Source organism: Vulpes vulpes, chromosome 2 (assembly GCF_048418805.1).
Source record: "Vulpes vulpes isolate BD-2025 chromosome 2, VulVul3, whole genome shotgun sequence".
Classification (NCBI taxonomy): domain Eukaryota; kingdom Metazoa; phylum Chordata; class Mammalia; order Carnivora; family Canidae; genus Vulpes; species Vulpes vulpes.
Genome location: NC_132781.1, coordinates 95,277,764 through 95,303,629, shown reverse-complemented (window position 1 = coordinate 95,303,629; position 25,866 = coordinate 95,277,764). Strand labels below are relative to the sequence as shown.

General features: G+C 39.0%; 1 protein-coding gene across 4 annotated transcripts in view; it reads left to right on the top strand.

Annotated features, from left to right (window-relative positions):
• The first annotated feature begins 384 nt into the window (after nucleotides 1-384).
• EPC1 (enhancer of polycomb homolog 1) overlaps nucleotides 385-25,866 on the top strand; it is a 93,420-nt gene continuing 67,938 nt past the window's right edge. For 2 of the 4 annotated variants that reach the window (XM_072749328.1, XM_026000898.2), the window contains exon 1: nucleotides 385-691. In XM_072749328.1, coding sequence (XP_072605429.1) covers nucleotides 650-691 — 42 coding nt within the window. In that variant the 5' untranslated portion in view covers nucleotides 385-649. Of the gene's footprint in view, nucleotides 692-24,722; nucleotides 25,237-25,866 lie in introns of those variants that run through there. The other 2 variants (XM_026000897.2, XM_026000896.2) reach the window with 2 other exon arrangements.

Below are 25,866 nucleotides of genomic sequence, written 5' to 3'. Positions count from 1 at the left end.
CAACCCGAGACGCCCAATCCAACACTTGTCGACGGCCGTAGTCTCGCCAGGACTACAGTCTTTGACGGCCGCGTTTGGACCCGAATTACGGACGGACGCGCCGAGAGGCAATCTGCATCAGAGAAAGGCCTCGGAGCGCGCCTGGGTCGCGGAGAGGGCGCTCCCGGAGCCGGGGCGGGCGCGGCGCTGCCGTCGCGCAGGGTCCCCTCCCAGCGGGCTCAGCCCTCCGTCCCCGGGGCGGCGGCGCTCTCCGGAGCCCAGGGCAAAATGGCACACGCTCCGCAGTTCCTCCGAGCCGCGGGAGGCGGGGGCGCGGGGAGGCGCCGGCGGTGCGGACGCCGCGCTCGCAGCCAATCGGGGCGCGCCTGCCCGCGGCGCAAACTTGTTAACCCCGGCGGCTGCGGCGGCCGCTGCCTGCTCCTGCTCCTGCTCGCGGCCGCGGTGCCGGCCACGGCCTCCGGCGCCCTCCGACGCCCTCCGGCGCCCTCCGACGCCCGCGGAGCCCGGGGAGGCCACCCCAGCCCGCCCGCGACCATGGGACAGGGTATCACTTTCTATTTGCCGAATATTTTAAGGATGTGTGAAGGCCCGTCCGCTGCCGGGAGGCTGCTGCTTCCAGGGGCTCGAGTACCCAGCCTATATTGTTGCAATGATTTTCCAAGAACTGCCTTCTTCCTTGCCTGCACGGATGGTAAGTTTGTGATTTTAAACGTTTATGTCCTCACATCTTTGAAGGAGCCACCGGGTAAAGAGGATTTTCATTGTGTTTCTTCTAACAAAACCAATCTTTGTTTTTTTTTTTTTTTTTTTTTCTTTTTTTCTCTAGCTTTGATCTCTCTGCGTATTCCACCTAATCTTGTCTGGTACATTTTTTTTTTACTAAAATGTACTAAAAAAAAAAAAAAAACCCACAGTTGTGGGGTTTTGGTTTTTTTTTTTTTTTTCATCCTGAAAGCTAAATATTTGTGAAATAAATTATACTTTAATTACTGTGAACTACAGGGGAACTCAGCTATTTCAAGATGGACTTGTTTTGTGCCAGCAGTGTTGGTAATGCCAAATATGTGCATATCCTCTTTATAAAAATTATGTATTACCTAATTTGTCCAGGACTCAATTATCAGCAGACAAACTGTGGATATAGTTTTGTTTCTTCTCTCTTTTTTTCTTTTTAAAGAGGCCTATTGTGGTTTTCTTGATGGATTACTTGGATACAAACTACAGAAAAGCTGCCCTTGGTATGATGAAGGTGGAGATTGACATAACCGGGTTTATATTAAGTTATGGCTGTTACTAAATAGTGGATCTTTTATTTGCTGATCAGATCTAAACTTGTATTCCATGATATTAATTCTTTGAAGCTCTGCATTAGATAATCTTTGCGGATCTATCGTGTTTTTCTCCAAAAAGGTACATTTGGGAGACATTTTGTAATTTTTGGCATTTTTCTAATTTTTTTTTTCTTTTTTGCACACGGTAGGAGATCTTTTTTGTTTTGCATTGATCTGTGTTGGTGGCGCTGTAGTGCTCCTCAACAATTTATGTCAGTTTCACTAAAAGAAAAAAGGAGGAAAAAAAAAAAGAGGTGGGGTAAGATTTGATCTATTATCTTATCCCTTTATTTCCTTAAAGAAAGTTCAATTTGGTCTGAGGAATTAATTATTCAGTTGTATTATTTAAATGTTTGTTGTGAACTGTGAACTGTGGGTTGAAAGCAGACATGTCGTCACAACCCGTCCAGGGAGCATCAGGGACAGGCATGCAGTTTGCAGTTTTATCTGATCTGATTATCGCTAGATCAGAATTTTTCAATAATAAGCTGTTGGCTTACCTCCTCTTTTCTCGGTAATATTTTGCATTTTCTTTATATTACGACACTATACGTGTTAATGTCTTTTCAATGTAACAAAACATTTGAGTTTTAGTTCACTCAACATTGTAAAAGTTGAATTTCGTATTGAACCTAGGGATTTCTTAAATAACTATTCTAAGTTTCTCCTGGGAATTTTCTAGTAGTTTGACGTGGAATAATGCCTACATTATTATTTATTTTGAAATGATACTTCCGATTGAATTTATGTATATCCTTGTTTTGAAAAGAGTAAGTATTCTAGAATAAGATAATCTTTTGAGAATATGTACACAACTGCTTCTAACTTTAGAAATATTGGTATTCATGTGTCTAAATGCAGGTAAATGTTTTTCATCTTTGTTCTTCTTGAGAGTTATCTGATTAGAGAATATGGGGTTTAGGCCCAAAGCCTCCCAAGAACAAAATGTATATTACAATATGACATAGGTTATACCCATCCCTGTGAACATTTTAGTTGTTTATGAAGGTAGTAAGTATAGCCTTCTTTCAAAAAGAAAGTGGAAGAAATCTGTAATCATACCTAAAAACAGATTATTTTGCCAAATAAAATAAAAACAACCAAAATACTATTCAAGACCACCTTACCATACGATTGAATAAATTCTTGAGAGAGTGAAATTTCTGGAGTTATTGTTTTTATTCACTTTGAAATAGGTAAAGGTTATTTCACTAATCATTTAAAATTCTGAAGTAAAATAATGTGTGAAAATGACTAAGATTAGTATTTCTCATTTTTGTGTCCATATAATTTATTTGTATAGGACTCTTGCCTTGAACTTCAAAAATAATTATGTATCATGTCCATATTTTGTTTATACTATACTATAAAAATTTGAAAATGTCCACAGTAACATTTTATCCCTTTATAAAATTTAAGTGCCCCCATCAAGACTAGTTTTGACATTATGGATTATTTATAGAATGAAATACAGCAGGTGTAAATACACTATCTAACCCCCTGGTTATTCTGGAGAGTTTAGTTCTCTGAAGTTGATCTACTGAATAAAATAAACTTCCCACTATGTTTGTTGCTAAAATATTCTGCTATTCAGCTGCTGATATATTTTAATCTGCAAAAACTAAAAATATTTATATATTGTAGCCCCCCTTTTAAAAACAAACTGATGCTATGAAGTCCATATGTAGCTATGCAATGCTCTTTGTTCTCCTACATCATTGACTATTACATCATTGATTATGAAGTAACCATTATAGTTAAATCTTCACTTTTTGAAATCGTCCATATATATTTATATTAAAGATATTATTTTATATGTGACTCTTACATGACTATGTAGGTAAGGAGGTTTAAACTACAAGGCAAAAACAATTTATTATTTTATATTCTCCATTTTTAAATCCACCTTGTGCTTCATTTTAGCTCTGGATTCTTTGGACATTAATTCTTTTTTTAACTGACAATATTTTTGTGAGCATTTACTCATGAGTTTGGTGTGATTTAGATTAGAATTATTATAAACTATGTTTTTATCATGAAAAAAAATCTTTATTTATTAAGTGTAGTCTAGAGAGAACTCAGTTTTCCATAGTAACAGTTGCTAGATCGTGAACAATAAAAAATTATTTTTAAAAAATCCTGAAATGTCATTTTAGTTAACAATTTCTTTCTTGCACACCGTTTTATCAGAGATAGTAGCAAGTAGTAAAATTGACTACATTAAAATATCATATCATATTTTTTTACCCTGCCCATCCCTTTGGTGAAAGGGAGGGGTCATTGAGTAGTGAAATAGCCAAAAACAGGTTGCAGAAAAAATAAATAAATGATGCCAATGACATGGAAAGTCTGTAAATCAAATTCTAAACAATAAGCCTCAGAAAAATTAACTTGAAATTATGGAGTTTGGTCAATAACAGAAAAAAGCTTTAAATTTTATTAAGACTTAATGTAATAAACCAATACAATTTCCTTATTTATTTATTTGTACTCATTAGTATTGCTAAAAATTGAGGAAATTTTCAGGTTAGCCAAATGTATTAGGAAAGATGAGATAACAAAGGGAAGAGATATTAAGATGACCTAATATAAATGCTAAAAATATTAGCCAGAACCAATCCAATATACCTTGGAATGAACTTCTTTAGAAGAAGAAAAAATATCTAAAAATTTTGTCCTCAGAAAACCAAGTTCAATACAGACCTGAAATTTTACATTTCCAGTTCTACCCACTTCTTGTGCATATTTACCCCTGCTGTTTTTTGGACATATCATTACTTCCCACAAGACCATACAGATTCACTACTGTCCTCAGCATGGTTGTGCAAGGAAAGAGAAGAGGGAAAGTAATAGACAAAATGGGTATTTGCAATATAACTTTTTAAAAATATATTTCCAAAAAGATTCCTTTTTTTTTTTTTTAAAGATTTATTTATTTATTTATGAGAGAGAGAGAGAGAGAGAGAGAGAGAGAGGCAGAGACACAGGCAGAAGGAGAAGCAGGCTCCATGCCCGGAGCCCGATGTGGGACTCGATCCTGGGACTCCAGGATCGTGCCCTGGGCCAAAGGCAGGTGCCAAACCGCTGAGCCACCCAGGGATCCCCCCCGCAAAAGATTCTTAAATGGAGAGTCTAAAGAGAAAGTAAAGCAAAGAAATTATCTCTTTATGAAAAAGATGAAAGGGTTGGACTTTATACTTGATTTTTTTCAACATTTATTTTTATTTGGAGAATTATTTATTCTAGATTTTCCTAGCTATTATTTGCTACTATGCTAAGATGCTGGGGTATAATATTAAGAAGAGGTAAGCATCCCTGATTTCATGGAGTTTATAGTCCCAAGAAGATTCAAAGTTCTAATCTAAGGTGTCAGATATGGGGGTTCCTATTTGGAAATAAAGGCCAATGGAGACTTCTGGAGAAAATATTAATAGTAATAAATTTAAGTACAATCATATGACAATCATATGATTTAAAAAGTGTTCTTCTATTGAAGCACCCTTATTTGGGCACCAGATATATTCACACATGAATAGGGAAAATAGCCCTCAGATTTTAGAGATAGCCCAAATAAATGCTGTGTAAATAGACAGTTAACTAATTCAAATTTCTGTTGCAAAGTGAGAAATAAACCTATTTGCTTGTGAAGAGAAAATGGAGATCACTCTGGTAGTAGGAATTTGGGGGTGTGTCCTTGTAAAATCTATTTAATGAAAACTTTTGAATATGGTAGAGCTTCATTTTGTACATTTTATTCACATTGTCATGAAAAAAATGTCAATGTGAATATAAATGAAGCAGGGAAATATATTACAATGTTAAAGGATTGTATCAAAATTAAAATATTTACTTTTATTTTAAAATCTTTTGTAATATTTTTAGTGATAGATATAACAGAATTTTAAAAATTAAAACATATTTTAATTTACAAAGATAACATACTTACACATTTAGCTAATAGTTTATAGTTAAGCATGTCACATATGGAGCAGGAAAGTAAGACTGCTGTTATATGCAGATGATCTGGAGACGGATCTCTTCATTAAGGATTCTCTATATGTGATTTAAGAAGACATCAAGAATAAAGTCACCAAATTATTTTGTCAAAGAGCCAATTAATTCATACTAGCTATAGATGTACTAATGTCATTTAGTTTGCTTTTGTACTAGCATGGAACGTTACTGATAGTGACATAAAAAAATATGGACATTTATTATTTCAGTTAAATCAGTAACCAAAAGCAAGCCAGTTCTATGTTTGGTTCAGGAGTCCAACAGTGTTACCAAGTTCCTTAGCAAGTTCCATTCTTTTACATTGAAACGTCAGCAATGTCTTTCCTCATAGTCACAATATAGCTGCAGCAGCTCCAAGTGTCATAGCCTGATACTACAATTTCCAAAGGAAGAGAGTTTCTCTTAATGCATCACTCAAGGGAAGAAATTCTTTTCCAGTGACCTACAGCACATTGCTTCTTACAGTTCATTGACTAGGTCTGTAGGACATGCTCATACCTTACCCAGTCATGGACAAGGAGATTAAAATTCCCACAATTAATTTGGCTAGGGAGGAGCTCTTGGGAGGGTGAATACCTGCTCAGTATCCAGTGTTCAATATGGTTAACTTCTACTTGGCTTTGTATAAACTTTAACTGCTTTGCATGAACATTCTTGAGTGATAAAACATAAATATCTGTTTTCATAGAGACCAGCCTAGACAACTAAAACCAAACATTTAGTTACAGCTTACTATGTTCCAGCTTCTAGCTAAATGCTACCTTTATTATATTCTTAAATTGTCACACAAACTTTAGAGATAGGACAATTATTATACCCATTTTACAGATGAGGTAACTGAGGCTTAGTAAGTTTTGGCCCAGTAAAGTTTGAGATCAGAGGCTGTATACTTACCTACACTTCTATAATATCATATTAGACATTTGTAAAATTTATGTTCTGTAAATGGAGATATTTCAAATGCACTATACAATGTCACTGTTTAAATGAATCCTCTAGTGAATAATTTTATAGATCTAATAATATTTTCTTAAAAACAGTAAATGGCCCCCTAACTTATCAGTTGTATATATTTGAATTTTTGTGTGCTGAATTTGCTGAAGCCACACTTGTATTGCATCTTATCTTTTGAGGAACATCTCATGAAATTCTTTTAGAACTTTGATTTTTTATAAGGGGAAAAAAAAGATCAAAGACTAGACATTTGTTGAAGCTTAGAACTGGGTGAATTCATGATTCATAACACTAGGTCCAAATAGAATGTTGGCATCTCTTTCACAACTTACAAGTTCAATTTTATGTATAAAATGTTTTGATCTTAACCAAGTTTGTGATGTTTGGAAGTCTATGCCTCTGGGACATTCTTGGGAGATGCGATGCGCTCTGAATCAGTGGATCTCAAACATCATTGTGCACCAGAATCACCTAAAATGACAGATTGCTGGGCCCCACAGTGAGGGTTCCTGGCTCAATTGGTCTGGAGCAGGACCTGAGAAGCTGCATTTCTGGCAAGCTCCCAAGTGCTGTGGTCCTTCAGCAATATCTCACCCTTTGAGACCCCGCTCTAGAGAATCAGATGGCACCTACAGTGGTAAATATTTTGATTTTGAAATATGCCAAACTTAAGAGGATGTCATTTAATATTTGGCAAATATATGAATATAAATATATTGAAACATTGAATCGGGTTGTCAGGACAGCCTCACCAAAAAGGCAAGAGTTGAACAATGACCTGAAGGGGGATTTTTCTTATGCCTCAGCATGAACATCACATTTCAGATTGATTAGCCAATGAATCAAATATGTGTGTATTTTTAACCTTTTTTTTTTTTAAATAGCAATCTACAATTTACAAATTATTTTTAAAAGCAGGTAAACCTAGAACTTAGTTCTGCTCAATAGCAAGTTACATCTGAGAAAGACTTCTATATCTGTGGCATTTTTCTGGTTTTTCTCAAGACTGTATCCCCCCCAGCCACTAATGCCCCACATTCATTAATAGGGTATGGTTTCTATGAGAGTGAGAAAGAGGCTGCCATGCTGATGACCTATATTTAGCTATGAAACTCAGGCCACTGCCTCAATCCACTGGAAACTCTCCAACCTCCAAGACAAAGGTCACGACCTCCAGTTGAAAAATACTATCACATGCCAAGGAGCGAAGAGGACCTTTTTCATTGCTCCACTGCTTTGACACTTAAGAAATTTTGGTTCTGAAGGCCTTTGCTCATTTTTCATTAAAGTATAAAGTCTAGGCACCTGGGTAGCTCAGTGGTTGAGTGTCTGCCTTTAGCCCAGGTCATGATCCTGGGGTCCTGGAATGGAGTCCTACATCGTGTTCCCTGCAGGAAGCCTGCTTCTCCCTCTACCAGTGTCTGCCTCTCTCTCTGTGTGTCTCTAGTGAGTAAATAAATAAAATCTTAAAAAAAAAAAAAAGTATGAAGTCCAAAAAACAAACTGCCAGCATAAATGAGTAAAAGACCATCAACAAATTCAATGTCCTTAACATTCCCACGAGCCTATATAAAATTTGAGTTATCTCTTCATACCACTAGAGGCTTTGTCAAGAAGCTAGCAGGAAATAACCCAAAGAGACAAGAGTAGTAAGTGTGGATGGTGTGGTCCAGGATCAAAAAGAGTTATTCAGCGTCTATATAATAATAAACTCAGATAATTTTACATGCCCTAAGCTTGCCAAACTGTGCTATCCAACACAGTAGTCACTAGCCTCCTGTAACTCTGTAAATTTAAGTTTGAATTAAAATAAAAAATTTAGGAGCTACACCTAGGTAGTGGCCATCAAATTGGACAACAGATTTATGGAACATTTCTCTCCTGGTCTCTTCAGGCTACTCTAACAATACCATAGCATGGGTGGGTTATAAGCAACAAAAATTAGTTGTAGTTACAGAGACTGGAAGTACAAGATCAAGGTGAGCAGATTCAGCGTCCAGTGAGGATCATAGTGTCCTGGTTCATAGATGGCCATCTTCTTGCTGTGTTCTCACACAGTAAAAGGGGTGAGGGAGCTTTCTGGGGTCTGTTTTACAGAGGCACTAATCCCATTTGTGAGGTTTCTACCCTTATGACATGAATTACCTCCCAAAGGCCCCACCCTCCAAATATCCTAATACTGGGCGTTAGGATTTCAACATATGAATTTTAGGAGGACATAAGCATTCAGTTTATAGCACTTCCCATGTTTGCAGAAGTTCTATTGGATGGCACTGGCGCTCCAGACCATGGTAGGCTCACGCTGTTGCAACAGTGGTTCTTACCTGTTCCTATAGTTACAATTATCCAGAAACTTAAAAACAAAATGCCTGCACACATCCCCAGAGATTCTGGTTGGTCTGGGATTGGATCTTGGCGTAAGCATTTTCCAAGCTCTTGCCAGGATTCCAATATACAGCTGGAGTTGAGAATTGCTAAGTTACTCTATTGAAGTAAGGCACTAAACCACAGTGAAGAGGTGAGTAGATTAGTGCTGTTATTTCTCATCCCAATATCCCAAAAGCTACAATCTCATTTCCTAGAAAGTGAGGAAGGTTCAAAGCAAAATAAAGAATAACTGGACAGTCGGGCCAGTTCTATGGGCTGAAATATTAAGTTGACCACCTAATGAACACCAACTTTAGCTGGAAGAAAAACACCCCAAAAGCCACTGTTAGTCTTGCATACTGACAGACTATTCTGAAGTTAATTTGAGTTTTTAAATAGTCTTTGCACTATTACTTGATTATATACCTTTCAACTTTTTTTTCCGCTTTATGCCACATTTATAATTTACTGCATACAGTTGCCTCCTTTGGCATCTAGTAAACATTTTCAAGAAGTTAAGAAAGTTTTACATATCTATAAACTTAATTTTTAAGCATGGTGATTAAGTTCTCTGTACTGTTTCAAGTATATCTCTGTACTACATATAACTTTGTAGGAATTGCACTTTAAAGTCTAAGAGGCTGACCTCTTATTCCATTAGGTGGACCCCTTCCTTATTTCAGGAATCCAAATAGGCTGTACACACTGTGATAGGAATTAAAGAGATCAGTCCATTCAAGTGTATGGATATTGCAGCATTATTAGAGAGGCTCTCATTATTGTCTGCAGCTACTCTCAAAAGTCAGTAAGCCAGATAGCCTTTCCAACAATTAAGGTTTCTATTTTACCTGCTTTTCACTCACTAAATAAATATTTATCGAGCTTCTACTGTGTTAAAAACAATAGCACCAACATTGTGCTGAGCCTTAACATGTTACAGAGAAGAGAAGCAGTTGGGAATTAGGGTAAACTGCATGGAGAAAATAACTTTTGACCAGAGCCTTGAAAGACACATAGACTTTCAATGTGTCCAAGTTGAGAGAAGACATTCCAGGTAAAGAAAGCAGTGTGGACAGGCAAGAAAGACAGAAAACACATAGCATTTGGAAATAACCAGAAGTCCAGTGTGGATAGAAAGTTAGCTATAATGTGTGGGGGTTAGAGACTGGAAGAGATGCACCTGTGATGATAGCTTGGCACCAACACGCACAGGATTTGGAGTCCCGGGCTAGGGAATCTGGATGTCATTTATGGCCGGGAGAACACCAACTCAAGTGCTCGTAATTAGCCAAAAAATGGTGATGGGATAAGTAGGAGGAAGGTAGCTCTTATGTTACCATTTACCCACCAGCCTGAGTAGAGGAAAATTTCAATAGCCTGGATCTTTGGCCTGATAAATGTGTGTGTGTGTTTTTTTGTTTTGTTTTGTTTTTTTTTTTTGCCTGATAAATTTTGATGGGGAGAGTATGGAGAATTAGCAAAGGTTAAAAAGTTTGGGAACATTTTCAGTAAGTGTGGACACTAGGCAGCAGGGGGCAGCATGAGGGCACTAAACATCCAAAGAGTGCATAGGGCATTTGCTTCTGTAACATTTCTTGACAATTATAAATTTACATAATGTAGGCTACTTATATTAATAATAACTTACCATTCTTTTCCCCAAAATGAATAGAAATTAAGAGAGAAAAGAAAAGTAACAGACTGGCTGATGGCAGCATGACATTGCTGTTTGAGAGCATAGAAATGAACAGTTGTCTATGTATTATTTCCTTTCAGAGTTCATATAAATTTGAAAATCCCTAAATTTCAATTGGAAAGCAATTGGTTTTCATTTAGAAAACCTTTATGACTCTTAAAGGTTTTACATTTCTTGAAGTAACCTTGTTCAGCTACACTGCATTCTTTAAAGAAACTATTAGAAAAAAAGAAAAAGAGGAAACACTTGAAAATAAAATTTTAGTTAAATAATGAATAGAAATTTTAATATACCTCCTATTTTACATACCAAATGTATGGAATTTTAAATTTTGGCTTTGTATGCTTCTGAAGTTTTGGACTTGCAAATGTAATTTTTTCCCTTATATCTAAAATTCGAGACTTCCTATATTAAATTTCATTATATTTTTCTGGAGAATTTCACCTCTTACTAACCTTTTCAAAAGTTTGGATGGCTCATGATAGTAAGAGCAGAAAATTAGAAGTTTCCATGTAGATTTCTTTTTTAGCTCTGGAATTTACCATTGTGAATGCTACATTACACCCACCAGAAAATCACCATCAGAGATTTTTCTCTCATTGCATAAGGAAGACGTATACTTCTCATATATTACACACAGAGAAACTTTCTATTTGTTCCTTCATGATTCTCTCAATGCCCATCACGCATGTTTAGGAGGCTGTGATCCCTGTTCCCTTATTTCACCTTTCTGTATATGCTTCTTTCCATGTATTGACATGGTATGTTCTACTTGTCACTTTAAATGCCCCATTAAATTGTTGTCTGACTATTCCATGATTGTTGAATATTGATTTCTACCTTCATTAAGGAAAATCTGAAATGATGAATAAACTTTTGGTTTAAGGTAATTTACCTGAGGGGCTTGGGGTGTTGTAGTCAGTTAAGCATCCAACCCTTGGTTTTGGCTCAGGTCATGATGTAATGTAAGGGTCATGGGATCAAGCCCCAGGTCATGCTCCATGTGCAGTAAGGAGTCAGCTTAAGATTCTCTCTCTTCCCTCTGCCCTTCCTGCTTATGTGTGCTCTCTCTAAAATAAATAAATCTAAAAAAAAAAAAAGATAGTTCACCTGAAAATTAGTCCTTAAATATCATGAAAGGAGATGAAAACAAATGACTTTATAAATTTATGAAGCATTTCCTGTATATTTTATTTCAATCATTTGTAAATCTGAAAATATAAAAATAAAAAAAAATTCTTTAAAATGTTACCTTTCAAACCAGGATTACCAGGATATACACACAGGTCATGCCCTGGTGTTTGTACAAGAACTAAGCCCATTAAGGGAAATAACACCTTTTTCTTTTGTATCTCCCATGGTTCATCATAAGATGCTTGCTCAGACACAGGGCCCAATAATTGAAACAACACAAGGAAAACTTATTAAGGTATATGAAACACAATCTAGTTTTTTGATGTTAGATTTAAATGTACTCTTCATCCTTTCATCATACTTTTCAAATTGTGAAAGTGGTTAAATTGTTGCCTTTATTGTTTTGGTTGTTGCTATTTGGTATTTTTTTCAGTGCCTACATAATAGTATTGTGTTATTTTCTTAATTTATTACATAGAAATTCCCTGCTCTTTTACAATGAGAATTTCAGGCTAATTGCTGATCCTTTACTACTAGAATTATTATTATTTCTGCTTCAACTTTTGTTCTTAAGTTTGTCTCTTTCTTTTGATATTAATTCTGGATCTTTATTTTCCAGTTTTAATGATAAATTTATAAGCTACATGGATTTCTCAGTTCATATTTTTTTCCTCAGTTCATATTTGACCATATTTATGGCAAAGCTATTTTTACTAAGCATCCTCTAAGAACTTTTTGTTTAAGCATCAAAGTGTTACTAATTATCAACTAACAGAGCATTACCACTCACTCAGTGAAATTATTCTCCCTAGGGCATAGCTTCCAGTATGTTACTTGCTCCTAACATTCTTCATAGGAGCTTTCTATACTATGTAAACATATAGCCAGGAAACACTAAAGGCATAATCAATATAGAAATCATACCTCAAATTTAATGATCTTTTCTTAGCTTTTCACATTTAAAAAATGTCATATATCCTCATTTTTTTTCTATCAACAGTTAGATAAGGGGAGATATTCATAAAATTTGACAATTGGAAAAGATGGGAGGGATCATCAAGTCCTAGTCCTTGTTTTCAAAGTTGAGACTGAGGCCAAGGGACATTAAGATCAAGATTAAACAGCTAGCTGGTGGTAGAAGTAGAATTGGAAGCTACATCTTTTAACATAAAATGTTCATAAATTACCACTCAATACAGATGATATAGCCAAGCATGGCTTATTTTAAAATTTTAATTTATTGATGACTCAATTGTAACATGGCTTAAAACGTTTTCCTTCCTGGGGTGCCTGGGACACTTGGTGGAGTGTCTGCCTTTTGTTCAAGTCATGATCCTAGGGTCTTGGGATCCAGGCCCAGTCAGGCTCCCCCCAACCCTACCCTACCCAGCCCTCTCCAGTTTTCCACTCATGCTCTCTCTCTCTTCTCTCTCTCTCTCATAAATAGAATCTTTTTAAAAAATCAGTTGAAAAAAAGTTTTTAAACCTTTTCTTTGTAAAAATAGTCTTAAAAAACCCACATGCTAAAGGCAGTACTGTTAGAAAGTTATTCGTTTCTCTACACTTAAAATAGTTGTTTTTATTCCCACTGAGAATTAACAAAATAGAATTTTAACAAAGACCATTAGACAGAATATAGTTCAAAATTATTCCTGAAGAACCATTATTTTTCAAGTAGACCATGAAAGTTTATTTGAAGCAGCACAGATTCTGAACAACCCAAGAAAATAAAGGCAGAGAGTTCTATTAAGATGAAAGAATGGAAGTAGGTACCAAAGAGACACACAATAGTGTCCCCTACAAGCCTGATAAAAGAAATGTGTGTATGTATATTATGTGTACATGCTAGCACTTTTGTGAATGGAAGGACAAAAGATAGGGTTCGAAAAATTATTCAAGAAGGAACACTTTTTCATTTGGATAGCATTTCCTTTTGAAAGTTTGGGTTTTGGGATGCCTGGGTGGCTCAGTGGTTGAGCGTCTACCTTTGGCTCAAGTCGTGATCCTGGCATCCGGCATCAGTTTCCACATGGGGGGCCTGGTTCTCCCTCTGCCTATGTCTCTACCTCTCTCTCTCTCTTTTATGAATAAATAAATAAAATCTTAAAAAAAAAGTTTGGGTTTTGAGTATTTCTGTTCAAAGAAAAGGACTAAACAGCCAGTGTAAACCCAGTTTAGCATGTATGTCAAAATGAAAGTAATAAAGACCTGGTCCAGCCTACTCAAGGGCAACCACCTTCCTACCCTATACTGACAACTATTCCTTAATTTTTCTTTGAGAAAAATGCTCAGCTTTTTAATGAAATAGTATTATCTAAGAATAATTACTGAAATCTTACTACATATAATGACAGGCACTGAAGCTAACTGATAACATTTTGTAGGGATTAAACAAGATAGTGCATGTAAAGCACCCAGCCAAAGTAAGAACTCAGTAAATTTGCTTACATGACTTCTTTATCTATTCCAAACAATACTTGGAAGTATGAACTATCTCCATGCTGCAGAGGAGAAAACTGCAACGCACAGAAGTTAATAATTTTATTTAAGTTTACAGAGCTACAAAACCCAGATCATGTCTGACTATGGAGTTAGTGTTCCAACCACTACACTTTAGCCATTTGTTTTCTTAGCATGTTATCTGCTAAAAACTTGGAATGCTGCTTTTATTTATTTAAGATTTTATTTATTCATGAAAGATGCACAGAGGGAGAGAGAGAGGGAGGAACAGACACAGGCAGAGGGAGAAGCAGGCTCCATGCAAGGAGTCTAACGTGGGACTTGATCCCAGGTCTCCAGGATCACACCCTGGGCTGAAGGCGGCACTAAACTGCTGAGCCACCTGGGCTGCCCAGAATGCTGCTTTTAAAATGGTGGTGGTGGTGGTGGTGGGGGGGATTCAGGGGAAAAAAAAAACATTTTTATTGGTTTTCTGTTCTAAATAAAGTGATGAGAAAATTTTGAGAAAAATACATTAAATTATAAAAATTTATAATTCTAAAAATTGTAATACAGATATGTTTCTTAGAACAATTCAAACATACCATAGATTTTATAAACTTCTATTTTGTGCTAGACACTCTTTAGAATAACTGAAAAAAAATATGGCCAGGCAAATTAAAAGGAGTGAAAAAGGGTTATTGAAAAATAAAATGGGTGAATCTCAGTGTTGTGTTAAAGATTCCCAATTTATGGAAATGTTAAAAACACCCTAGTCTCACAATCAAATCTGCTGTGATCAGCAGCAAGATTTGGATAGGTCATAGATTTTCTGTTCCAGTGTGTTATTTGGGGGCATATATATGTATGTTCTGCGTAGCAACTGCCATGAAATTGAAATAATATATTCTTCCTTAATATTTGTATTTGCAGATGTCAAAGATTTTTCATTATATTATCTTATTTGTTTATTGTAATGGCCTAAAAAAGAAAAACAAGCATTATTTAGACTAAGAATTTAGGCTCAAATTAAATCATTTCTATAGGGTCATACTGCTGGTAAATGGTAGACATAGATTAGCATCGAGCTCTTCAAACATGGAAGCCAGTGTTCCTTTCACTACATAATGCTGTGTCTCACTGTACCATGTTGCTATTTTGAATGCAAAATGTTACTTATGATTTGACTGTTTTTACACCAAGTACTCACCCTAAGGGAAACAGTAGCAGCCTGTATCAGAGAGGCCCTGACCCCTTGGGGAGCTTGCTTGACCAGATTTGGAGATTGAGCAGTCACTGGGCAGCCACCTGGTGAATCATTTGGCAATTTGCTGTGTGGGGGAGTGCGTAGCAGAGCTCTTTGTAGATTTAAACATAGGAATGATACAAAGCTATTAAAGGGAAACAAAAAATTCAAGGAGATGAGTATATTTTATATAACTTAGTTATATAAAGTGTATATGTAGGTACACTCAAGTGTAGGTAGATAGATAAATTTTTTTTGGTCTTTGATTTCATTTGAGGACATGTTTAACTTGGCTTTGTTTTGTTGACTTAGCGCTTTATACTGTATATACAGGGGGTGGAGGTAGGGGTCGGGGGGTGGAATCAGAAAAATAAAACAATCTATAGGATAAAATAGGATTAAAGTGTCCTGTAAAAATAGCTCATGTTTATTGAGCAGTATTTTTGTGTTGGGTCCATGATAAACAGTATGCATTAGTGATTTTACTGAATCAGTATATCAACCTACATGATAGATTCCATTGATTCCTATATTATGGATGGAGAAACCAGAGTTTGAGTTAAGTCTGGATCAAAGTGGTTCACCATGTTCTTTTTGAAAGAAAAAATTTTGGAAAGAAATGTAGCTAAACATTTTGGTTAATTTGGTTAATATTTTGGTATTAAATACCAAATATATTGCTAAAGTATAGCAATCTGCTTAATTCTGTGTCAGAATTCTGTTCAGTTTTATATAAGTGTAAAAACCTATTTTATTTTGCACTGTTTCACAGGATAGAAATCTTAACTGGTAATAAGGATGGTACTTTACATTTATGAGATCTTTGTGCTTCTTTCAAAGTTCATATGTCGGACTTCATCAATTAAAAGAATAACTTGATCAGAAAAACTTTCATTTCCTTGAATTGCCTAGATCAGAATTTTCCAAAGTGTGCTTTCATAGAATTAAAGATAATGATTGATAGTACATAGAAAGGGGTTGCATGGTTAGAGAAATTTCAAAAATACTGTGATAAGCATTAGTAAATAGATTTCTTTTCTGTCCTGATTCTATGCATTGTGAGCCCAGACGTATTTTTAAAAGAAAGATAAAATAGTATTTTTCTAACTTACTGGTTTTGTATGTAACTATGTACTTCATCTTAGAGTATACACTCTGGGATTGTTTTTTTTTTTTTTTTAATTTTTCTTTATTTATGATAGTCACACAGAGAGAGAGGGGGAGAGGCAGAGACACAGGCAGAGGGAGAAGCAGGCTCCATGCACCGGGAACCCGACGTGGGATTCGATCCCGGGGCTCTAGGATCGCGCGCCCTGGGCCAAAGGCAGGCGCCAAACCGCTGCGCCACCCAGGGATCCCTACACTCTGGGATTGTTTTATGGATCATGCTTTTGAAAAATGCTAAACTGGGGCACCTGGGTGGCTCAGTGGTTGAGCGTCTGCCTTTGGTTCAGGGTGTGATTCCAGGGTCCTGGGATCGAGTCCCACATCAGGCTCCCCAGAGGGAGCCTGCTTCTCCCTCTGCCTATGTCTCTGCCTCTCTCTGTCTCTCATGAATAAATAAATAAAATCTTTAAAAAAAAAAAAAGAAGAAGAAGAAAAATGCTTAACATCTCGGAAGAAATGCTTCAATTTTAGACCTTAAATATTGATATTTAAGAGATTTAATACCTATATTTGCAATCAACTCAGAATGACAGTAAAATTGTTAACCTTAATTTGTGTAGACTTAGCACTATTGTTATTCAGAGAACAGAGGGGTGCCTGGGTGATTCAGTCAGTGAGCATCCAGCTCTTGGTTTCAGCTCAGGTTATGATCTCAGGGTCCTGGGATCAGCTCTGAGTGGAGCCCTGTGCTCAGCAGAGAGTCTGCTTGAGGGTTCTTTCTCTCCTCCCTCTTCCCTGCTTGCACACACTGCCCCCCCCCAAATAAATAAATGCATTTTTAAAAAATGTAAAATAAATAACAGCAAACATTTGTTCTGTGTCTCAAGCCATGAAAATTCAAACTCATTGTTTATTTTAAATGTTCTACTAAGGCAGTATGTATTCTTGTAATAATAAAGAAACATCAGTATACTTTATAAATGTCCCTGAAGAGGGTATGCTTAAATGAGTTATTGCATATTCATAGGATAAGTATCTGTCAAAAAATAATCTTAAAGACATTTAATGAGGTGACAATATTCTCAGATTATATTTAGAAGTGAGGGCCACAAAACAATATTCAGTATTATTCCAATATTACAAAACAAGCAAAAGAAAAATAAAACCCGGAAAAGACTGGAAGAAACAAAAACACCAAAATGTTAACTTGATTATAAAGAAATCAATTAAACCCAAAATATAATATCCAAGTACATGTTTACCATAGTGTACCTGTTTGTTTTCTGTTGTTTTCTGGCTGAGGAGTCTAATGTTTGGGAAACTTAATTCAGAAGAAATCTTAGGATCTGGACATGACAAGTGTCCTTATCACTAAGGATTTGAACAGACGGGGTTGATTTTTTGTTTACTGATTTCTGCAACTTTAAAGATGGTAGCTATGTTTTACTTCCTCCTGTAACCAGGATTGTGTTGTGAAATAATAGAATGTATTCTCTTTTATTATATCTCATGTGGGAGGTGCTGATGAAAGCTACTCAGTCCCTGGCTATGTCCTGATTTTTAGCCTCCAGGTGCTCTCGCTTTGTGGGCAAGTAACATTAAAGTATCACAGAAAAGTACTGGGAAATCACTTCAAAATTTTACTCGGCTTTGGCTTGCCTGGTAAATGATTGATTAACATGCTTCAGGCACCACTCAGCCTATGACTCCTCCAATTCACGTCTCAGCTCACCACAGTAAATTTTCCACCCACAGCGCCCTATAGAAGTCGTGCTTGCTGTCATCTCCAGTGATCACCTCCCTCTTTGTGGTCCTCCTTATTGACCCCTTTGGTTCTCCTTGAAATATTATTGACCTCATTCTCCCAGCCTTGCGTCCCTGCATCTCCATTCTCTTCCTGGCTCCTGTTCCTTTGCTGTCTCCTAGATGTTGGTGTTCCTCCAGCTCTGTTCTCCATGCCCTTCTCTTCTCACTCCATGAATCATTCTTCACACCTATAATCTTACTCCTTGGGGCTGAAATCACTCCCTTTCCCTTCCCTATTTTGGAAGAGAGGAGAAACTGTATTTAGGGTGCTTATCTAAGTAACTGGCACAATGATTACTCACAGTATCATAAAGAAGAATAGAGTGAAAGTAAAACTTTAATTTCACTAATACTAACGTCCTAGGTAATAGAGAAGATAATTCTGTGCCCTGAGTTTCAAAAGGAAAATGATCTCCTTCCTTGGGTCATAGAAGCAATAGTAACTCACAAAAGTCTCTCTTGAAAGCCTTCTTCCCTGTCAATCTTTTTTTGTCTACCACACACTAATAATTTTGTCTTAAACATTCCAACACAAATTTCTACTTCATTAACAGTTTTTCTAGTTTCTCCAAGTTTCATTTCTTCATCCCATGTACCATTTATCCCATACTGATTTGTATATGTTGCTTAGTAAAACTAGTCCTCAAGGTATAGCATATTTTATGTGCTCAGACTGTAAGGCACCAAAGGTTATCCTACCTTCCCGTTCCCTCCCTCTCCTCCCCCCTTGGCCCTCTCCTCTGGTCTCTCTCCCAACTCTCATATTTATGCCCTTGCCCCTTACAACCTTGCAGGAACACACACCTGGGATATACACAGCAGTCTGTCAATTAGTGCCAGTCATTGGATTAAATGGATTAATAGTAATTTAACAAAATTCAGTTTATATAAGTACTACCAAATATTTTTTAAAATATTTATCTTTAGTTCTTCAATTTTCCTTGTTTTCTTTTCATTCTTTTTAAAGATTTTATTTATTAAAAAAAATATTTTATTTATTTATTTATTTGAGGGAGAGAGAGAAAAAGAGAGAGAGCATGAGCAGGGTGAGGGGCAGAGGGAGAAGCAGGCTGCCTCCCTCCCATGTGGACTGGATCTGGGGACCCCAGGATCACGACCTGAGCCCAAGGCAGACCCTAAACCGACTGAGCCACCCAGGCACCTCTTTCCTTGTTTTCTAAGATGGACTTTTGTTTTCCTGGCAAATTAATTGTGGAATGCATGACATTCCTGTCAAGTTACTAGGTTGTTATTGTTCAAGTTTCAAATGATTTCCCACTTATGACTCCCACTTATGCATCCAACTGCATCATGCATCAGGTAGCCTAGTAGTATCCTTGTTAACATGAAGCCATAGAGGCCTCATCAACTGCCCACCACAATTGGGAGGAGGGGGAGACCAGATGATGTATGGGACCTGGGAATTAAGGAACCCAAGTCCTAAAAATGGTTAAACTTACCTAATCACCTTTTTTGTTTCTAGGGGGTGTGGTCTAAATTCTGGCAAAATTCTTGCTGTGATCAAGGTAGATTTTGTTTAAATTTAGGATTTTAAATTACACAATAAGATATATTTTATTATCTTTAAGTTTTAAATTTCAATACTGCTGGCACCACTTTATGAATTATTAAAAATATTCTAATTCATTCTCAAACAAGCCCAATTTGTTTTTTGGTTTTTTTTTTCCTTTTTTTTTTTTTTTAATTTTGGTTAAAGTTTGTATTGGGGATGAAGGTGAAATGAAATAACTTTGAATCCATCCTGCTACAGTTTTCTAAGATTAATAACTTGTTCTTTATTCTTTTAAGGTAGAGATAAATTATTCCTGGTTATATTCTGAATATATCAAAGCTAGACCTTAAATATTGTGTACAGAATTCCATGTATAAGTCAACTCTGAAAATAAATTAGTTCAGGTATTGTTTCTTCGACACTGTATTAAATATATTGCAATTATATATTTCCAGGGGTGGGGGGAAACACATGAAAGAGTTTCCAGTTTTTAATATTCCTACATTTTATATTGGAAGAATTCTTTGGTGCCATTTCATTATATACAGCTTATCATGAAAATAAAAAGCAGTTAAAAATGATAACTTGAAGTGAAAATGTATTGTCAGTCTTTAGTGCTTTTGCACAATGCTTTCCATTATGGCACTGTATCACTGTCTCATGTTGAGATTATCCATTCACACATTTTAAAGAAATGAATTTCATATTTTCCCAATTAAATGTAAAGGCAATATCTCACTTTATTACTAGCTCTGCGAGGCTACAGGGATCATGTCTTATTTATCATTGTTCTCCAGCACAAACTGCTTTACCTAGTTTTTTTTTTTTTTTTTTTTTTTTTTTACCTAGTTCTTAGTAAACCTGCAATCAATATTTGTTGAATACTTAAAGGAATGGAGAATCTAGATTCTTGCAAGCAGAACTGGCATCATGATTTTTTAAATCTTATTGTCCCATCAAAGAGAGTTTAACTTCTTTGGATCACTATCCTCTGGATCACTATTTCTTGCCCTCCTTCCTTCCTGCCTCAGAGGAAAACAGAGGAACGTCTAAAGTTAATCCATTTACATTTGCTTTCAGTATACAAACATGGCCACATCTTTCCCCCCTTCAGAAACAACAAAATCTGTGACCCAGATAGCTACCCCTTTGACTCTGCTTCTCCTCCCTTCATTGCCAAGCCTCTTGAAAGGGTAGGCCATATTCAACATCTCTTTTTCCTCACTTCTAGTTCACTCCTCACTTCACTTTATAATCTGGTTATGTGTGCTTCACTCTGGAATCAGGCATCAGGGATTTCAGCCTCAGCTTTGCTGCTCACCAGCCTTGTGTGACCACAGGCAGGTCTTGCAGCCTCTCTCACAGGACAGATCTCATAGAACTCAATAAAAATTAAATGAGATAATGCATTTAAAATGTACTTCTGCATTGCCTGGCACATAGTAAATGGTGGTTATTATTCTTACTGATTGAAAGTGTAATAGGAGTTCAGAGATGAGAAAGAATGGTGTAGGTTTAAGAATGATTTTGAATTCACCTAACCACTCACTCACTCTTGCGATTAGGAAATTAGAACCCAGAGTGATTAAGTAGTCAGAATTTCATGGAGGACATGATATTTGAATTAGATATTGAAGGATAATAATAGTTTACAACTACTGAAGGTTTACTGTGGGTCAGAAACCATGGATTTACATGGATTGTTTTATTGAATCTTCCAAACTTTCCTGTGAGGTGGCATTTCAGTAGCTAGGAATATATGGTCAATCTGAAGCCAGACAGGGAGAATAGAAAGAAAGGAATGAATGAAAATCCAGAGGCAGGAAAGACCTGCTTGCTGATTTCTAAAGATGGTGATGAGACTTAGCAGCCAGAGTGAAGAGTTTGTTTTAAGCAATAGCAGGAAACGAGGTTGGACAAAGTTTTGAGGCCCTAGCAACCATACCAAAAAAGAAATAAAATAAAATAATAAAAAATTGGCTTTTTCTAATGGGCAAAATAAAGAGCAGATATAAATAAGTGACTTGGGTAAGGGAGGATACATATGGAATGGGGATTTAGGCACACTGATTTTGTGGCATGCATTATGAACCCCTGTTGTTCCTCATATCCCCATGAAACCAAGCTTCTTCCAGCTACTACTTGTCACCACTAGCCATTATGAGAGTACCTGCAGCTTTCTGTAAAGTAGGTGGTTAATATCAGTTTATTGAAAGAATGCATGAACAAAGGATGGATTGTAGGTCGCTTCTAGACAGGAAGTGATGAGAGGTGGGACTATGGTTAAGATGATGGGAATGGAAATAAGGAAATGAATCCTGGGTACAATTTCCAAGAATAAATAATAAGACTCAGACACATATTGGCCATGAACTAAAATTCAGAACCGTATTTCAGGTTTATTATATATAGCAAACTGCAGTGCCAGAGCAGTTGCATTTCACACATTCTTTGTTGTGTTTTCAGCAAAAGTTCTGTACTCAGTATAAATTGAAATGAAGCATATTTCAGCATGATGATATTTTGAGTAATCATAATGACGATTAAAACTTTTATCTCTTTAACTTTCTGCTCCTACTCCCTCAACCCAAGTTCTTACCAGTTTTACCCTTACCTGGTTTGTTATTGGAGTCTCCTACTGAACTCTGGCCAAATAAACCTCCTTACCTTCACATACCAGCTAGGTTTGCCTCCTCTCACTGTTTTGTTCTTAGAGTTGCTTTTTCCCATCAATACTCTATCTTCTACTAGTTCATTGCCATTGCCAACTGGAGTATGTTATCCTTCACAACCAAATCACATGCTATCCCCTCCATGATCAGTGCTGCAGGAACTGCCTTTTTCTTTGAACTTTATAGCACTATCCTTCACCATACTGCCTTGTACTGGTCATTTGGTTAACTGGGTATCCCTTTATCACAATCTTTCTTGTATTCCCTACATTTAAACCTGATGTACTCCTGACCCTTAGTGGGGGAGGGAAGTGAGTTCAGTATGAGGTTTGGGATTCCAGCCTTTGAGTCCTTAGGGAACCAGTAGGACTGGGAGTCTGAAAAATGTCACTCAGCAGGCATATTATTTGCAAAAAGGCAAGCTTAACTTGTAAGCATCTCTCCAAACTTGCCATGGAGGGTGATTCTAGAATTTCTAGAGAACAAGGACCTGATTTGTACAGTGCTCAGTAGGGATGTAGAAAAAATACCATCAGCTGTTATTTTAATGCCGCTTAAAAATACATATATTTGTTCCCTTGGTGGTTCACTCATATAACTTAAGACCCTAGTTTGTTCTATAAAGTCTTAGTCTATCAAGTCTGTAAAGACTTTTTGAAGTCTTTTGTAAAGCCAACAGAAGTCTACTTGTAGGATTTTCAGAAATCTAATATTGTACGCTGGAGAGGACTACAATATAATAGTGAGTTGAAACTCTTATACCTGCCTAAAGAGGCATCTATTCACAGTACGGTTGGCAATTTTGAGGCTCCCATAATTTGACATGGGCTCTCGTGGCTGCCTTCGCACCTGCTGCTTCCCTCGCTGAATATACTTTTCTTCTCTGCATTTTTTGACAAGGTTAACTCATATTTATCCTACACAGTTTGACTCAGATATCATCTCCTCCAAAAAACCTTCCTTGAATGCTTTCGTAAGAGTCACTGCATGTGGACTGGGTGCCACTCCTGCCTCTTCTCACAGTGGCCTGCACTTCCATCATTAAGCTTCACATGTGGCCGTGGTCATCTCTAGGTCCTTTTCCACGAGTTCTGTGGGTGACAGGTAATCAGCAGCATACTTAGAAGGCCAGGAGGATTCACCAAATGTTTGCTTATTGAATAAATGCAGTCTTACTATAGGAAATGTGGATGAAAGTCGCTCGGCCTCACAGAGGTTAGTTGCCACTGTTAAGAGTTCTAGGGTAGTTTTTTACAACTGTGATCTACGCACTCAATGTCTTCTGCCCACATGGTAACCTGGAAGGTAGAAGTCTGCCTATGTATGTGCTTGACGCCAGGAACAGTTCTATCTAACCCAGTATTTCAGAATAGGGATTATTTTTACTCTGTAGCCCCCAAGGGGAAAAGCAGACTAATAAACCATTTCTGTACCTCAGTGAACGTTTGAGTATTTGTTGGCAAGCCTGTGAAACCCACCCCGACGGTCTTTCTAGATTTTTAAAATATCTCACGGAAAGACCTTTCTGGATACCAATTTTCATGTGTTATATAAACCACATCCATCTAAACCTCTTATAATAATATTACAGTTTCAACACCCCCCCCCCCGCTTTTTTTTTTTTTTTTTCTTTTTTGATTTGGCAGGAGCACTACAGGTCTTTGTATGATTCAATTTTAGAAAGTTTTTCAGAAGACACATGCTAAGTGTGAACCCATGGCTCTGTTGAAGCAGCATTTTCTTTCAGAAAAAAAAAAAAACACAAAATTGTAAGGTACATATAACCAGTTGACTCTAAAATTTTGAAGTAGGTCTTCAAATTTTTTTCCCTTAAGGTGACAGGATCCGATAACAACTCCTTTTGCTTCGGTTACAATAAAAGAGTGAATCTAGAATCTAGGTAGATAAAATGCAAGACTAAAAACAAAAACAAACCCAACACCTACTTGGGAGCGGAGTAGGGTGCCTCCCGCTTCCATGGAGCCCGTCAGATACAACCCAGGGCCTCATCAGACTAAAGATCCTCGCTGTGAAAGTTCGCCCCAAGTGGCATCCTGCCCCTACTGTCGTTTGTATCTTCCCCTTGAAGACCTGCGTTCCCCCACCGAGTCCGCCCGGGGGGCGCGCCCGCTGACCCCCGAGGGCGCCGCGGCCGCGGCGTCTCCCCGCCCCCGCCGGCCGCTCGCGGTGACAGGTGCCGGGGCTGAGGCAGCGCCTGCAGTCGTCCCGCCGCGGCCTCTCGCTCGGCCGGCGTGCGGGTGCGGGTGCGGGTGCGGGTGGCTCGCCTGCACCTCCGCCTGTCGGACCGGGGCACCGGGAAGGAGGGAGGGAACGGAGGCCCGAACGCCCGTCCGCCTGCCTGCGGGCCGCGGAGGGCGGGGGCCGCGAGCGCCGAGAGGGAGCGGCGGGCGGCGAGCGGCGAGGCCGGCGGGCGCCGGGGGTTGGCGGGACGCGCGCTCCGTGCCGGCGCCGGCCTCGAGCCCGCGCTCCCCCCCCCCCCCGCGTGCCCGCGCCGCTGCGCGATGCAGTGTGGGGAATGGCTGGGGTTGGCTGAAGAGCGCACAGTGGAGTTTTAATGTCCGCCATGTTGGCCATGGCGTATTGAAGAGAGCGAGCGAGCGAGGCGCGGAGCGGCACAGCCTCCCACCCTCCCGGCGGCTGTGAGTGCCCGGACGGCGGGCCCCGCGCTCCGCCCCTCAAGTCCCCGGCAGCGGCAGGCGAGTGGGGACCGAACCCCCGGTTCTCCATGATCCCGCTGGCCGGGGCCGTTTCCCCAGAGCGGAGAGGTATCTGCTGCGCCTGAGATGAGTAAACTGTCGTTTCGGGCGCGGGCGCTAGACGCCTCGAAGCCGCTGCCGGTGTTCCGCTGTGAGGATCTGCCCGACCTGCACGAATACGCCTCGATAAACCGGGCCGTGCCGCAGATGCCCACCGGAATGGAGAAGGAAGAGGAGTCGGTACGTGTTAACTCCCCTGTCCGACCCGGCGCCAGGCCCCGCTCCCTCTGCTGCCTGCGGCGGCGGCGGAGCAGCAGACCCTCACAAAATGGCCGCCATCTTCTCCTCGCCGCCGACTCCGGTCGCCGGCCGGGCCTCCCCCCGCTCTCCCCGGCCTCGACCCCCGGCCGCTGCGGCCCGGCGGGGCCCCCTCGAAGGCCACCCGCCGACCCCGGCCGCTTGTCCCCGGGTCCCGCGGAGTTCGGGAGCCCAAAAGGCACAAAGGGGTCACGTGACGAAGCTGCCGGCAGCCATTTTGTGGTGTTAGTTGTTGGGCTGGGCCTTGTGCATCCGGAGAGGGGAGCGGGCTGGGCGGCGGTGGGGGTGCGGGAGCCGGGAGCCGCGGTGCGCCCGCCTGCAGCCCCTCCGCGGGCCGCTGGGTGGCGTTCCAGGGCCGCCTGGGCCTCCGCGCGCGCGCGCGCGCGGCCGGCGCTGGGGAGCGCGGGTTCCGGGCTCCGGGCAGGTGGTGTAGATAGCCGGGCGCAGAGGTCTAGGTCCAGGGGTCCCCCGCCCCGCAGCAGCATGCCGGGGGTCCCAGGCGTGCGCGGGACGCCTGACTGTCGGAGGAGAGGCCCCTGGCTTTCTGGATTC